The sequence below is a fragment of the Scylla paramamosain genome, chromosome 17 (genome assembly GCF_035594125.1).
Source record: "Scylla paramamosain isolate STU-SP2022 chromosome 17, ASM3559412v1, whole genome shotgun sequence".
Lineage (NCBI taxonomy): Eukaryota > Metazoa > Arthropoda > Malacostraca > Decapoda > Portunidae > Scylla > Scylla paramamosain.
This window is the reverse complement of record NC_087167.1, coordinates 11567501-11585656: the sequence shown is the minus strand read 5'-3', so window position 1 is coordinate 11585656 and position 18156 is coordinate 11567501. Positions and strand designations below refer to the sequence as shown.

The window sequence follows — 18156 nt, the reverse complement described above, 5'->3', positions numbered from 1 at the left end:
AAATATTTTGAACTAAATAGGAATAATTGACTTTGACATTTTTCATGGAAGGTGAATAGATTTCTTTATGTGTGATAATCTATACACCAGTAATAATCTGTAATATATGTTGAAAAGCCATTTATTTATTGACAGAGGCATACAAGTTCTGAAAGGCTATTATATTATTTACATGTATGACATGAAATGTATGAAAGAGGCTTAATTGGTACCTTAAGTCTCAAGTGAAACTCAGCTCCACAAATTATTTTCCAGCATTATAGCAACTTGTTAGTATTTTTGATGAATAATTCTTTAGTAATTACATATGAAAATAATATTTTTTTGTAGAGAATAAATGTAATTTGTAGAGTCGAGCATAACTTACAAAAATCTATAGAAACAATATATACATCTTTTAAAATTCTACAAGTACTCCATCTGTTTTGCTCTTTTTAACATTCCTTGTTAGGTTTGTGCTCATCAACTTCTAAAGATGTGTGTGTGTGTGTGTGTGTGTGTGTGTGTGTGTGTGTGTGTGTGTGTGTGTGTGTGTGTGTGTGTGTGTGTGTATATATATATGTATATATATATATATATATATATATATATATATATATATATATATATATATATATATATATATATATATATATATATATATATATATATATATATATATATATATATATATATATCATACACATATACACATATGCACACATATATACATATGTTTTGCATTAATTTAATCTGAACACCATAAATTGCAGATTGTACTACACTCTGGAAGCTTACTTTATTATTTCAGAAGTAAGCAGGACAATTTCATCAGTTTGGTAAAGCAAGTTTGACTGTTTAAACCTGCTCTTCACTATTACATAACTTATAAATTGAGTGCTTTAATTATTTGTCAAGGAACTGTCTCTCTTTCCTCTGAGCAAAGTGGTGGTCTACACTTATATTTCCATAGAGAAGTTTCAAAGTTCTCATATGACACATTTGTCTATTTCCAGAAAATAGTTCCACATAACTTTTATGAGTGACTGAATCACAGAATGACACACTGCCAACATTATGAATGGAGCAATTACTATTCCGATTAACTTTAAGAAACATTTATGGTTAATCTGGAGTAACTGTGATCATCACCAAGGAAATACTGGCTGCCTGAAATCTGATGCAATTGCGTAGAGCATAAGTGAGAAAATTAACAAACTAATAACACTGTTGTCAGTCTCTCAGGATTACTAACTTTTACACATCATATCTCATGTGCTAGAGACTCTCCTGGCTGCTGATGATCAGTCACAGACTGGAGATGTACTAGGAACATTTACAGATGCTAGGGATATTTGCAGCTTCAAACATACACGGTGCTGCCATTTATATTTTTCCCATGGTGGCAGTGCTGACATATGAGTACCACTATACATTTAAATGGTTGCTAGATGCGACAATATATGAAAACTGACATTCTGCAATATATGGTAGTGACTGGGTCATTTACTGTGCACACACACTGTTAACAGAGATAGCATTCCCACCTGTGAGAAATCAAATCAAACACCACTAAGCAGTAAGAATACCATCTGCAAATCACATCATTTGACAAATATAATCTATGGTGTCTAAATTCAAATTTGCACATCACTAGAATGTTCAGGTGTTTGTGAGGTATAATCCCTAGTCTGTTGTTAACATAAAAAAAAAAAAAAAAAAAAAAAAAAAAAAAAAAAAAAAAAAAAAAAAAAAACTCTTCTCTATTCACACCTGAGCAACTTCATGGTTCAGACAAGACATGCTACGTTTACCTATGGCATGGAGACTTTATTTATAGGACATAGTGGACAATAATACTATGATGACATCTACACCCAATGTGTTTACTGGATGAGACCTGTTCTGTGCATGGGCACACACGCACGCACACATGCACGCGCACACACATACACAAAGAAAAAGAAAAAGAAAAAAAAAAAAAAAAAAAAAAAAAAAAGTGGGGAGGTGAGGGATCCCAACATTTCGATGAACTTAATGTACACTTGCTATTCAAATTATACACTATAGTATATCACATGTGCTGTAAGCACCAAATCTCATAACTTAGTTTCATTCAGAAGCTGTTAGCAAACATAAGGAAAAGAAACTCACTTGCTTCCTCTAAAATATTAAACAAGTATAAGAGATCCACACTATGTTACATTTTACAAACAAAATGTACAATGTTACAAACTAAAAATACAAAGCAACTTCACCATGCAGCTCAAAATGCCTTGCTTTACACCATGAATGATATTTTAAAGGGTTTGGTCCTTAGGCTATAATCTAATGATATACAGTGGTTTTCAAAGAAATATTTACAAGAAACTAATCACAACTAGCCCAAAATTTACAAATATAACACTTCTTATTTTTTGAAATGTACAGCCATTCTCCTGCTTATGATCTTCTGACATACTACTTTCCAATGTTATGATATACAGTATGAAAAAATATGCAGAATTTAATTCATGTGTGTATGTATGTTCCACTGCTTAGAGCAACATGTTCCCACAAGCTCCCACTGCTGCACACTGTTTTTGCATGGTCATTTAGGTGTAACAGTGACTGTGTGTAGTGTGCCATGCCTAAGAGACACTTCAGTTGATTTAATGAAACAATTCAAGATTTCATAAGGTCTGTAGTGTGCTCTCAGCTGTGACTTGTGATTTTTTTTTTGAACTTACAATGGGTTTTTTGGAACAAAACTCCATCATAGGTAGGGGAGTGGCTGTACTAATTACTGGCCTTTACAACATGCTTAAATGGCTTAAAGGTAACTTGAATGCTAATTTCATGATTTTAATATGTTTGGAAGTTTATCTGCACAGCATAAAAAATTATAATTCATTATTTGTATGGTAATAAAAAAACTCTGTTGTAACACGAATGGTATCAATAACCACAAACAAAATCAGTACCTGTGCTATGAATGGATCTTTGCTGTAAAATCAGCATTATAGAAGTATACATACATATGTCTTTAAAAATCCAGTCTCACACTGATATTTTCAAGGTGATGGACATTCTATAATTGTTCCCATTTTCTGCAGGACTCATTGCATCACCTCTAGTGCAGAAGATGGGCAGAGATGATGAGCACTGTATGCATCACAACTATATGAAGGAAGCTTGCCCACACTGAGAAGCATCCTGAATTCCCTGGAATGAACAAAGCAAGGTAAATATAAAATATAGGAAGGCTGAGCCACTTCTCCCAAACCTTTTTCCTGTCTGCAAAGAACTGGTTCATTGCAAATAAGGGCAGTCCAGAAGCATCTTTCATTACCCAGCAGGCTCTTCTTTAATATCCACACTTATTAGAACTGTATCTAAACTGAAGATCTCATTAAACTTACTGAAGCCCAAAGTGTTGTGATATAATAATTTTATCTAACTGTCTCTATGATTTATGTTCATGGATTGTTTGTGGTACTTAATGATTCAACTCAAAGTAATGATCTGTATAATTTTATAAATTCGCTTTACCAAGGATCTTAGATTGCCTCATTTCCATTACTGCTTTACTCATGCAAGTGTAACACAACTGGAAGCACCATGGTCATCAAGGTTCACAACTACACTCATATCCACAAGCACCAATGACAGCATATCTGACATTTCCTTAAAATCCAAATCCAAGTTTTCTGCCTGCAACAAGTTCTGTATGTCCAGCCTAAGGTAGGATTATCAGGCAGAAATGTACTCTTACAATCTTGCAGATACCTTCATGTGAAGAAACCACATAATTTTGAGACTCAGACTGTGCCCCTCCCCTTTTCATGCTAACCATGTACTGCATATCTCGGCTTTGAACACTTTTCACCTCATCATCAAAACTTTGGGTTGTCTTATCTATTCAGGATAAAATGCAAGTTATAATGACATGGTGGTACTCTGTTCTTCTTGATGTGATCTCTGTTTCTTTGTATGGCAGTTTTCTCACCAGAGTGACTGCTTTCACATTCAAGTGACATGTGGTTCAAGGTCCCGAAGTCTGAAGTATTAAAATATGAAAAATCCTCTGCTCACTGAAGTAAACATGCTATAAATATGATGTATTATCTTATAGAGGAAAACTTCTGTCATGTGGTTCCATGCCTTGTCCTGCTCATCCTTTGAGCTTACTGTAATCTGGTGAAGTTGTGTCATAGTCATAGGTTTCCACAATTTCCAGAGTGTGATGTTAAATGCCTTATACTCTGGAGAAGCCACAATGAATAATTGTGCATGACAAACAAAGAATTGTGCACACACTCATATAACATTTGGCCCACCTCTAGCACACAGGCACACTGGCAACAAAGTCAGCATTGTCAAGGGAGACTGGTGGAAATAACAGGAACTACTCTCTGCGAACCAAATGCATATCCAAAGATTTTTCTATGTTGTATTTATAATGTAATTTGTATTTAATATTATCAATAGCATTTTGGCATTACCACTTTAGATGTGAATGCTCCATTAAATTTTACAGCTCTCAATGAGATGGCACATAGCATTTGTGATGTGCATGTTACTCATGTGAAAGGTTGCACTAATGACACGCTGTAAATGACATGTCACTTAGGTATAACAATTTTGAATTACAGAAACTCATTAATTTAACTGATGGAGTTTCACTGTACTTATGGGCAAAAAAAAAAAAATCAATAAATAAAATAAATAAATAAATAAATAAATAAATAAATAAATAAATTAATTAATCAATAAAAAAAAAAAAAAACTATTTGAGGGTAATCACATCTGGATTTTCAAACACATCCCAATAAAGAGAGTGGGTAGATAGAAGGCACAGGCAGCTCATAAGTTGAACTCCTGCCCCCTTGTCTGTCCACGCACTAAATGGGTACAGCAGTTCACCATGAGGTCGTCTTCTGCCAAGAAGTGTCTGCATGTATTTGCTGTCTTACTGTCTGGTGTGTACTGTGTGTGCAGCATGCATAGCTTTTTCTGCAGTGTTATTATTCAATACAGTGTATCTAGTGAGTTTTGCAATGCCACTCCTCAAGCTAAGTGTTCTTGGAAGTGTCTCAGTATCTATGAAAAACTGGATGCTATTACAAAAGTTGAAAGTGGTTGGTTACAAAAAAAAGTGTTGTGGAACATAATGGTATTAAGACTCAAACAATATCCAACATCATAAAAGCTAAATCTAAACTCAGTCTTTAATATATGTGTGTATGTACATAGTGTGTGTCTGTGTGTACGTATATAACATATACGTATGTATACGTCAATTTAATGAACATTTCAGCTTGATGGATTATCTCTGAATGCTTTTATCTGTTAAATCAATGAGTTACTGTATCTTAGTTCCTCTTACTCCTTTTGCTCTTCTTTCTTCCTTCATTTATTTTGCACACATCTTTCATGCCCCTTTTCTTCAATTTCAATTTTCATTTTGATGTTATTGTTGAATTTTGCAATGGTATGCAGTGATGGGGTCAAACCACCAAGACCGTCCAGTACTAGTCTCAAGGAATCCTCACCATTACATCCACCTTCAACTTCCATAACTCCTGAATAGATAAGATCATTGATTGTTCTCTAAACACAGATACATATTCAAAAGTTTCCACACTTCTCTGTGAAATTTAACCAATGCCAAGCAAGCAGCACTTATGTACAACCCTTTTTATTGTCACCAGCACAGGAACTCAGTGGGCAGAATCTCTTCCCTTAATTTGCTCTACTTTTGCAACACCATATTTTATTAAAACGAAGTTCTTTTTTGCTTTCAACCATGTAGTGGGATCTTTTCAATGAATGCACACCAATATTATGGGTTTCAGAGACCATGTTATGTAGTTTTTTGGGGACAATTATCAAACAGCTATCATACTTTGACTCCACTAACTTCCAACACTATGGTCAAAAAACAAAAGTGGAAAATAAAAGTACTTGCCTTAATAAATCTACCACATATAAGACCTAGCCAGCTGCCTAACACATGACAGAATCAGGACATCATTGTAACATCATGATACCTCTATAAGCTACGCCCTACTGTTATCCCTTCCACTGCTGAGAAATGATGCTAATGCTACTGCCACCACCAGCATTACTGAGACACTGCCTAGTTACTTGTATCTAGTAGTAACATTTGCTACTGTAATGATATTTGGGGGAATAGAACCTAACATCATGAGCTTATAATATTTACATCAAGCTGAATTTCCTTAGTTTTCTTTGCCTTAACTGAAACATTTTTTTTTTTTCATTTTATCCCTATCTTATTACAGGTATAATGTACTGTACCTTCTGCTTTCACATTCATAATATGTGAAACAAAGCATCACTTCCAGATGACAAATCAAGAAAATGGCAAGATTGTTAGAGAGATTATATCACCTGGGGAGGCACAAGGGAGTGGATGCCATGGACTCAAAACCAGTTACCTCTAATTATGGGCAACAAGAATATCAAGAAGAATGACTGGGAGAACTAACCATGAGGCAAATTAATCACATCCTGGTAGCATCTGAGAAGCTTAAGGAAGTGCTAAGGGAACACAAAGCAGACAGCCAGAGAAGTAATGAGGTAAACTCCAAACTGTTACAGATTATAACCAGGAATTTAGAAAGGAAGAAATGAGCTAGTGGTACTGCCAAACATAGGCTTAAACCTGAATTACACCTCAGAATTTTAGGGGCTGACTACTGCATCAGAACATCTTGCATACTAGCATAAACAGTATCTATTTTATGCTCATGATGAGTAACACTGTCTCAAATAGGTGACAGATAATAAGATCAGTTTTCCTAAATTATCACTGTGGTATTCTGATGGTGCAGTGGATTCATGGTAATGCTGTTAGTGGTAAGAGCATCACTTGTTACCCGGCAGTGGAATGCAGCTGTGGACGAGCGACATCACAACAACGTCCTGACACATTCATGGTCCCAGCTGGGGCCATGAATGTGTCCCAGCTGAATGTGTTTTGCATGTTAAAGGCAAGGCACTTATCCTCTGTCATTTGACTTTTCTATTTGTCAGTCTTTTGGGAACTGGCACTTAAGTGTTTTTTTTTTTCTTTTTCTCATAATTTTATTGCCCTTGGCCAGTGACCCTCTTTTTGTTACTTGAACATAACAATGAATATTATCAGTTTCTGAGGAAGCTCTACCAAAGTGTGATCTTAATTCATCCATTTGTTAAAGAGTTATTCCCCCCCCAAAAAAAAAACTATATAACATGGCATCCAAAACCCACTGTAACTCCAAGGTAAAGTTTCCCATTGCTACATCAAGAATTCTTATAATGAAACTGACAGAGGATGAACATAAAACCTCCCACCCAACCAAATCAAAACTGACTTTATTTGATGGGTGGTAACTAAGAACAGTTTAGCTACCCAAGTCTTATGAAAAATCATCTGCAAAATAAATGGAATAATTAGCGATACTTATTAATATAACATTTACATAATTAAAATAATAATAAAAAAATGCTACATGTGCACAAACAAGAAAAGTAAATAAATTGTATATAAAAGATGATGATGATGATGATGATGATGGATGGTTCCATTCATAAAATAAAATGGAAAGAAGCCACTTAACTGACAATTTCATTCAATGTCATTGTGGTCAGTACTTAATCTGTAAAATACATGAAACAAATGTAATAATTAGTGTACTTCATTCATAATGTGTGAAATTTGGGCAAGCAAAATATAATATCCTTGGTGAGTGAAGTTCTGGTAATAAGAAGTAAAATCTATTTTCTTAGTGAATTTATATAGTACCAAATCTTGAAATCTTAAGCTACACAGACTGGTTTATAAATTGCCTTGACTAGTCTTCTCCTGCAGTATTCTGTAACAACTAACCAATGGTGACGAGACTTCCTTCCTCGGGCAAGTTCCGCACTTCTTTGACGGGAGGCTCTTCAGGTTTTGGAGGTGCCTGTTGGCTGTGTTCACTGGTCTTAGTGTACAGTGTTAGGATGGAGGCCACACACTGTGGAGAGAGGCAATGTGTTGTCAGACAAAGTTAAGAAAATTAGTTAAGAAATTCTAAAGTAAGTGTAATGCTATCTTTGTAATGCCTTGCAATGCTTTGTCTACTTCATCATAATTAATAAAAAGCAATAGGAATATCATTTGTCCAATTTCTATATACTATGAATTTAAGTTTACACACACACACACACACACACACACACACACGATACGTCCATTTTTAAAAGGCTCTTCAGAAATTCTCTACATATTCATTACATTACATAATTTTCATTATTCAGTAGTATTTTTGAAAATGAGATATACATTCTTTCACATTTCCAATAACAATTAAAATATCTCGCATACAGATGAACGAAAAAATGTTTTGGAATGAAGTGCAATACTGGACATCAGGAAAAGAAGGGAATGTGGGCCATCATGAGGCTGTCTGAGAAGGAAGCTTTCAGGACATTTTGAAAGATTACTAAATGTTGTTGTGTGCACTTTCACTTTCATACACATAAAGACACTCACGCATGCACACACACCCACACACCTTCACAAGTGGGTATATATTAATCACTTGTTCCATTCCCGTTCCAGCCTTTGGCTCTGCTGTTAGTGCTGCCTGGCTTGGAACGTCTCGGAATGGGATCAAGGCAAGCTTTTCTTGCCAACTCCCTTCCTTCAGCTGAGTGCCTTCACTATCTCACATTCAACCTTGATGTTGCATCTCTTCCTATCTTTTACTGTTATTTCCATGGTTCAATTCTTTGAAACTTGCTGACTTGCTGCAAGTTCACCCAACAAGACTTTTAAGTATCTCAGTATTGCAGAAGTTAATCAGTTACATCCTTTTAAGTGATAAACTGAAACAGTTTCTTTGTTTTCCCCTTCCCACAACTATTTCAGGAAGGGAATATCAACAAACTTGGCAAATCCATTTGGTTGTTTTGGGGGGAGAAGAGACTTTACATTTATATTTTTATTTTTTATTTATTTATTTTTTTGTCTCCTTGAGCAGCTTCTATTACATGCAAAATAAATCATATTGGAATTCACTTGGAATGAAGGCAAAGAACAGGTTACATGACAGAGAAATGGTGCTGACAACATAGTGTTCAAATGTGAACTATGAAGCCAGCAGAAAGGAGACTAATTTTTTTGGAAAATAGGCATCTAAAAACTACATGGATTAATAAGCATACAGTGAGTGAGGAATTAGGAAGTGCAGCAGAGAATTAGTGCTGTAACAGAGTTGCCTGGTGAAGTGGATGACTCAGTCATGTAGAAAGAATGAAAAAAGTGATTATTGTAAATACTTAACATGGATTTGATGACTGAAAATCATCATAGCATAGTACTTATACTTGTATAGTGCATAGTAAAATACTATGACTAAGCCGACTCTTACCTTTAATCTAAGTTCACCACTGATGAAGTGTGACGGAGCCAGCTTAAAGTTGAGACTCAAACGTGAGACAATTAGCCCATCTGTGCTCTTCTCTGGTGCATATTTATGCAAGAAATCATGAGGAGCCTGTAGATTTGTTAAATATAAACATATTTATAGTAAAAGGATTCTAAACAAAAAAATAATAATTGCAAAAAAATGCTGTTCTAAGTTTTGCATGAAATTTAACTAAAAAATGGTTAGATAACTATTTGTCTATCAATGAGCTTTTTCAGTATTGTGGTGTAGAGGAAGGCAGGGAAGAGGAAGAAGCCAGCTGATACCTAAAGAATGGATGTAGCACAATGAGAACAGAAAGGGATGTATGACATTATTGATATGTTGAACAGCTTGCTCCCTTCCCCTGGCCAGTTGCTAACTGACATCACTGTGGGCGGCAAGGGCAATGGCAATCCACTCCCTCCTTCACATTAGTATTACCTTGTCCTGCATTACAGACTCCTCTATGGCTTGTTGTGGCCTATCCTTGTGTTGGGGTGTAAAGTTCCCTGAGTTACAGCACGACTTGGAGGTAAACTGTCTTCCCCTCATGTTAGATGCAATTCACTTAAGTATTTTGTGAATTAACAAATGATATGATGATGTGATATTATTTGTATAAGCATTAGTTACAGTATTTTTTGTTATGCCAATGGATGATACAAGTGTAAACAACATGGCACCTCTCTCCTTTGCTACACTGCTGATTAGAATGGCCAAAGGTGGCACTGACAAACAGAATTTGGACTTGTAGTGCCTCTCGTTTGTATCTCCTGATGTTCCTAACTCAGGTATTCATAAGTTGGGGAGTGTCTGTACTACCTTTAGGACCACTATCTGTACTGTCTCCACATATCCCAAAGTTTTGCTCAGACTGAGTTTTCTTCACTGCTGAATTTTCTGTTTCTATTTACTTTTTTTTATTTTCACTTGCTTCTTTTGCTGCATATTCTGGTACTAACAGATCTCATTAAGCACTTTGTGAGATTGCAGACACCATCTTCCTTGTATCCTCATTTCATAGATTTTGGTTAAATTTTTGCTGCTGCCTAATCAAAACCATTAGAGTTTGGCACAAAGCTTTAATTTCCAAGCTACCCTTCATAAACTTCTATCCTTCTCTCTCTCTCCTTCTCACTCCTATGTTGATGATACCACTCTGCACTTTTCAAATCTCTTCTTAGATGTCAAACAGCTCATGCAGGGAAGGAACAGAATACCTGACTTCTGATCTTTCTAAAATTTCTGACAGAAGCAGAACAAATTTACTGTTGTTCAATGCCTCAAAACCCAACTCCACCATCTATCAACTCAACACAATCTTCTTCAATGGCACTTTTCTACAATGAATATCCTTAGTTTCCCCTTTACTAATTATCTAAACTGGAAATTTCACATCTTGTCTCACTAAAATAGCCTCTATTAATTTAGGCATTCTGAATAATTTCTGCCACTTTCTCTCATCCTCCTAAGCTGGTCACTCTGTAAAGGAGCCTTATCCACTCACATATGGAACACACTTCACATATAATGGGGGAGTGCCACTTATAATACTATCTTGAACAAGGTGGAATCAAAATTAATTTTGTAACATCAATTCCTCTTCTCCCACTGCCTTCAGCCTCTCTTACTTCACTGCAAGGTTGTCTCTTTCTATCTTCTAGTACTACTTGTTGCTTCTGTATTTCCACTCATGTAAGACGAACTGTTTTGAGACACCTCTCCTCATAGTTTTGGATAATCCTTTTACTTGTACTTTTGGGGGCTGTAACCTTCAGCAGGATTAAATGGAATGGAGTGCAGTGGACAAATTACCATGTTTGTTTGCACATGATAGTGTCTTACTAGGAAAAAGTGAAAGGGAACTTCAGAAAAAGCTGAATCAATTCCACAATGTATGCGTGAGATGTAAACTGAAGGTAACTGCTGGGAAATTAAGATGATGTTGAGAGAAGAAACATCTGAGGTGTGTAATTTTAAGATACCTTAGACTTAGAGGGTGAATGTGGTAACTGCAGGAAGATTTGAGATGGTTACAGGAGGAGAGAAAGTATAGGTGATGAGTGAGTATGAGTATCTGGGAAGGGTGACAGGTAAACATGGTGAGATGGATGGTGACACAAGAGAGTTAGCAAAAATTAGGCTGATAATATGATAACTTGCAAGTCATGTAAGGGAGAAATGTGTTTAAAGAGAGGTCTAAAGAATAGTATTTTTCTGCCAATATCATCATATGGACCAGTGACCTGGACCATATGTACAAACTTGTGCAGTGCAGGAATTACAATGCAGAGATGGGCAAATAAAATGGTGCTATTCAGTTAATGTTACCTTCTGGCATATTGCCAGATGGAAAGGTGGATGAGGGGAGAGCTTTGTTTTGTTTCTATCCTGTTCTCTCACATGATCTTTAGTACTGGTAGTAAATAAGTACACAGATATCCTTACTACAGTGCAAAAGTCCTCCTGCTATTTTTTCATGTATTGTATGATACATCAAGTATATGATGGTGATGATAAAAACAAAAAACTTTTATCATTCTGGCCTTAATATTCAATATTCAGTATGGAATGAAAAGCAACATATTTTCTGATCTAATAGTTTTAAAATTAGAATTAGATGTTAACTAATTCCAAAATTTATTTGAAAAATATAAAACCTTAGACCAAGGGGCAAAAAATGGCTTTCTATTCTGGATTCCAATTCATAATTTTCTTAAAAATGTGATGTTTGTGATTAAATAATTTGACTGTTAGTTCTTCCACTGCTGAAAGCATTTCTGGAAGTCCTCTTCTAGAAGGCCTATGAGGTGCACCATTGTGTTTTGCATGATGACTCTTGACTCTCAAATAAGACCCTTTCAGCTTAGGGAGCAGACAAATATCACAAAGAGCAATTTCTAAAGAGCAGGAAGTCTCATAAACCTGAGGAATTTAGTGTTTGGCCAGGCAATCATGGATCAAGAGTGAAGACTGGGCAAAGACCAGGTCTGAGATAGTCAAGTAACCAGCAGCTGCATCATGAAAACACCTCAGACCATTTTTCACATTTGAACCATGATTTCTTAGCCAAGCATTCAATTCCTCAGGATTTTACAGCATCCTACAGTCTTGACTAAGCTCCTTGTTACATCTGGTTGTTCCCAAAGTTTAAGATATTGCTGAAAGGATTGTGATTTGAGGTCTGAGAAGACATCATGCAAAACACAATGGTAGCCATTGCAGAACTAGACTTTCAAAAAAGTTTCCAGCAACTGAGGGACCAATGATATAAATGTACAGAATCACAAGAAGCACACTCTGACAGAAGTCAAGAGTTATGATGCAAAAAAGCAGGCCTTTTTTTTTTTGTCCCTTAGCTTTTAAACCAGACACATTTTTTGCAAGCTCCAGAAAAGTTTCCTCCATGAAAATTTCACCTCAACCCTAAATCTAATAGTACATTATGGATACAATGTGTATGTGTATGTAAACTAGCTTAATGTCTAGCTATGAGTGCACCCTTATTGGAACAAGGCACATACATACATACCTCATGTTCATTGATGAACCAAGACAGAGTGGCACCTGGGAAGGACGGTGGAGTGGTGCAGGTGAGGTTGACCGTGTCACCCACAGCAAAGTGATCACGTACATCACCCTCAATGGTGGGCTTCTCATCAGGTATCTCTACAAGAATATATATATACATCATCAGATTTGTACACTTGCTCCTGGACAGGAGCAAGGTGGAGACTCTTCTGCTGTGGCCGTCCCCTTCGAGGAAATTCCCAGACTAAACAAACTTGTACAGTGCTTGAACTACAACATAAAAAGTTTACATTACTATACAATGTGTGTGTCTGTAGCTCACCATGGTCTTGACTACTCAGAACTGTCAGCTATTTCCCTTCCAGAAAGAGCTTAGAGCTCACAGAGACCAATTTACGGGTAAGGTTAACCACTCCCTGTCACTGAAAGATCTTGAGTGACCTGAGCAGTGCTTGAACCTCCACCTGTCACATGGCAGGTTATGATACTCTCCACTGAGCTACTGAGTGGAGTGTATATTAGTGTGTATTTACCTGGTTGTGACATACAGGAAAGGTACTATGCTCATGTTGTCTTGCCTCTTTCAACTACTGTTATCTAAGCTGGTCTTAAATCCATGAATCTTCCTTGTGTCAATAACTTTATTTTCTGGTACATTCCAGGCCTCCACCATTCTGCATATATCCCATTTCATTTTCTTTCCATGTCCACTTGTGTCTCATGTAACTAGATCTCCTCTGTCCAATACTTTCATTTTCTTCATCACTCTGTACCCCAGGATTAGGTCTCCTCTTTTCATTATCTACTCCTATGATCAGAGATCTAACTTTGATAGTCTTTCTTCATAGGTCTGACCTCTTTTAGAAATCTGTTTACCAGTATATTTCTCTTCACCAATTGCATGAGTCTTCCACTTACTTTGTCTGCTCTACTTCTATATATTGTATTTTCCATCTCCAATATTAAATCACAACTTATCTTCAGTAACCCCTATAACATCCAGTTCAATTTATTTCAAATAATAATTTATCTCCAAATATTCTGAAGAAACTCCATTCACATCAGTTTACACAACTTCTAGTTCTCTTCAGCTCTCTCCCTTCCTCTCTTCTCTTCCTCCATTCTGTTAATTTTTTTTCTCTCTGGCCTCATTAAATAGTTGGTTTGGTTTAGTTTGTTCTTCCTCATTCATGTCATTCATTATTCATATACTTTCCTATTCTCTCTCTCTCTCTCTCTCTCTCTCTCTCTCTCTCTCTCTCTCTCTCTCTCTCTCTCTCTCTCTCTCTCTCTCTCTCTCTCTCTCTCTCTCTCTCTCTCTCTCCTTTGCTTAATGACAATTCCACTTTCCTTGATTCTGAATAAAACCACACACATCTTTTTGTCCACTGTACCTCTGACTAATTCCTCTTTCTTCTTGATCCCAAATTAACTGTTTTGATTTTTTTTTTTCTATTATTTCCTTTCCTTATTTACATAACAGCCTCACTGAATGGACCAGTGATTATAATGAGTGCACAAAGCTGCAAGGCACACAACACTCACTAAGACTGAGTGAAGTAGGATAATACGGCATTCCTGAGCCATACCACTAACCCAGGGAATGTCATTATCAATGGCTAAATGAACCATTACATTGTCAACTGCAACAAGCTTACTGACCAAAAAATGAATGGCTGTACATTACAGGAGAGAGAGAGAGAGAGAGAGGAGAGAGAGAGAGAGAGAGAGAGAGAGAGAGAGAGAGAGAGAGAGAGAGAGAGAGAGAGAGAGAGAGAGAGAGAGAGAGAGAGAGAGAGAGAGAGAGAGAGAGAGAGAGAGAGAGAGAGAGAGAGAGAGAGAGAGAGAGAGAGAGAGAGAGAGAGAGAGAGAGAGAGAGAGAGAGAGAGAGAGAGAGAGAGGTGGGGGTGGGGGTGGTGGTGGTGGTGTTGGTGGCGGAGGTGCTCTGGATGGGTGCTACTTATAACTTCCTCTTTCCTCAGCCATGACGCTTAAAAGAGGTGCACAATTTGTGTACTCATGAACAGGAAATTTCCACTTGCATATTGAAGGAAAATGAGCAAAAATAAATGCAGATCTACAGGTATTAAAGCATTCTTATATGGTACAATGAGGGATAAAAAGATGCCATCAGTATCATGGTCTGATTTGAACTAATAACATCTGAGACTATAATTTGTATTCTTAAACACTCTGCTCTCTCACCACGACTATTTTCAAGGCCACAGAGATGATGTGCCAGGTTCTCAAGAGTGTTTCTCCTAATACTAATGCAAAAAATCTTGTTAATCTGTCCCTAGAATTGTAAAAACACCCTTAAAAACCTGTGTTACTTTAACTAGAACCTTTTGAATGTAGTGGAGGTGCAGTGCGGAAGTGTTTTAGAATATGGGGTTGTGGTATGAGAACATGCTGCTTTATCCATGGTGCTGATGGGAAAGAGCCTTGGCCTGCTCATGTATCTTAATCACACACAATAAAATAATCTCAATGTACTATGTAAACACCAGGATGGACGTCAGAGGGAATGACCTTACTTAAAACTCAGAATGCAAGCTTCTCTACTATTCCTTCTCTCCTTTCCTCTCCTTATACCTCTTCAAAGAAATTGCAAGATAAGACAAACACAGTAAAGAGATCAGAGTTAACCAAAGCAGGTTCAAAAGAGTGATCATCAAGGGATCCTTTCATTATAAATTCCTGGCCAACAATAAAAATATATTTATTGTTGATGACATTTTCCTTGTTGGTAAATTCTACAACTTGCAATCTATGCCAGCTTGTTGTCTACTCTATGGATAAATCTACACATTCCTGTACTTCAAGAATAAAAGATAGATATATTCCACATTATTAATAAGAAATACAATACATATATATTATGTTGGTTTGATATGAAATATAGAAAAAAATTTTTATAAAGACACATTTTGAATAATTATCTTAGAAATATAATCCTTTAAGTTAAAACACAAAGTTTAGATTACCCAACTCTTCACTCACCAAAGATAAGAACAAGAAAAAAATTGAATATAAAAACTGTGGCATTAATATGATGACAGGTGAAGGTGATAAAGAAAATTAAACTACTTAAAATCAAGAAAAGGGGTGATATGAAAATAACTGTGTAATACCTAGACTGAGTTCTTTGTCATGCTGCTTCTACAAACCAGATCTGATATATACACAATTACTGCTTTTTGTGGAAAAGCATACATTTCTAAAATCAATATCAATTACATGTAAATTCAATAAACCCTTACATATTTTCTCAACATATACCTATTTACATGCAATATTCTAATCCAACATATAAATAGCAAATGTGCAGACATACGTTCACTAAGTGTGCACATGCCAACAAAAATATTACTAAACTTTTAGGAACACAAGACAATGACATACATATACGTACATACATACATACATACATACATACATACATACATACATATATACAGTACAAATAATTAACACTATACACCTAAATACTATTTAAAAATCCTACTCTTTATTCTATTTCAGTTTCCTTATAAAAATAGGAATCAACTGAAATGTGTGTGTGTGTGTGTGTGTGTGTGTGTGTGTGTGTGTGTGTGTGTGTGTGTGTGTGTGTGTGTGTGTGTGTGTGTGTGTGTGTGTGTGTGTGTGTGTGTGTGTGTGTGTGTGTGTGTGTGTGTGTGTGTGTTTACCTAGTTGTGACATACAGGAAAAATGTTATGCTTGTGGTGTCCCATCTCTATATCCATTTTTATCCAACTTTGTCTTAAATTCATTTATCATATTTGCATCAATGACTTCTCTGTCCAGACCTCCATGGTTCTATGTGTGAAGCTATTTTTATTAACATCTCTTCTCCAAGCATCCTTTTTCAGTTTGCTCCCATGTCCCCTTGAAACTCTTGTATCCCACTACACCAACTCTCCCTATCCAACCAGTTCAGAGCCATGGAAGGCCTTAAAAACTTGTGATTCATAACGTATGACAACTCACATGCCCTGATGATGCTATAATCAGGTTTTGAGTCAGCGACAGTCACAGTTAGGGACAAGGGACAATGGAGAGAGATACCTCTCATGCTCCCCTGCCTGTTTCCCTTGTGCCCCTATCTACTCATTTCATGGCTAACATTAAATTCTCCTTACATTATAATGAGTCCTGGCAAGCTTAACAATGAAGAGAAGTGTTGTGATGACATTTGCTTGAGAGAGGCTTACTAAGTAAGTTAGTAAGTAAGTAGGAGGATCAGAGACCATCAGCAGATGGGTGAAGAAGGCTGCACTTGTGTTTGGAAAAGCTGTCATTCCGTCACTTTGCAGCAATCAGTCTCTTCTGAATGAAGGAATGAGGAAGCAGTGACTCAGTTTTCACAAGGCATAATGTTCTATCAACTTAACTATCCTTACATTTGCCTTCTTTTTTTTTCATTCAGAGAGCCATTCTTTCCCTTGGGAGTTACAGCTGTTCCAGATGCAAGTGTTGCCTTCTTTTCTTGTCTGCCAGCAGTCTCTGATCTTCCTATCTTCTTTCCAGTCTTTTTTAAGCAATCACAAGCCATCACAACTCTTTCTTTCACTGTCAAAGCTTGCCAGGACTCATTATAATGCAAGAAGAATTTAATGTGAGCAATAACATGAGAAGTAGCAGCAAGAGGGAAACAGGCATGGGAGGAACAGAGAGGCACCTCCCCCGATTGTGCCTAAGTGTGACTGTCCTTGACCCCCTCAAATGGCCCCACCCACACCTTTTTATGATTGGCAAGTGAGGTAGTGGGAGAGGTCCTAACACTCTCTCTCTCTCTCTCTCTCTCTCTCTCTCTCTCTCTCTCTCTCTCTCTCTCTCTCTCTCTCTCTCTCTCTCTCTCTCTCTCTCTCTCTCTCTCTCTCTCTCTTATACGCACACCTTTAATATCATTACATTTCTTACAGATTACCTAGTGTAACTTATTACAAACAGCATTCATTATAAGGACCAAAATGTCTTGTTTGTTATTCCTGTGTGTGTGTGTGTGTGTGTGTGTGTGTGTGTGTGTGTGTGTGTGTGTGTGTGTGTGTGTGTGTGTGTGTGTGTGTGTGTGTGTGTGTGTGTGTGTGTGTGACCTTTACTCCTGCAACTCATCTTGTGTGACCAGTAACATTTCTTTTTTCTTTTTTATGAGAGAGAGAGAGAGAGAGAGAGAGAGAGAGAGAGAGAGAGAGAGAGA

The 18156-nt window shown here is 36.6% G+C and overlaps 1 protein-coding gene across 1 annotated transcript in view; it reads right to left on the bottom strand.

The window, feature by feature from the left end:
• Positions 1-2161: 2161 nt before the first annotated feature.
• Positions 2162-18156, bottom strand: part of LOC135108479 (uncharacterized) — a 112342-nt gene continuing 96347 nt past the window's right edge. Inside the window, exons 7-10 of the mRNA XM_064019535.1 lie at positions 12955-13091; positions 9384-9509; positions 7856-7985; positions 2162-3183 (exon numbers count right to left, since the gene is read on the bottom strand). Coding sequence (XP_063875605.1) covers positions 3092-3183; positions 7856-7985; positions 9384-9509; positions 12955-13091 — 485 coding nt within the window. The 3' untranslated portion in view covers positions 2162-3091. The remainder of the gene's footprint in view (positions 3184-7855; positions 7986-9383; positions 9510-12954; positions 13092-18156) is intronic.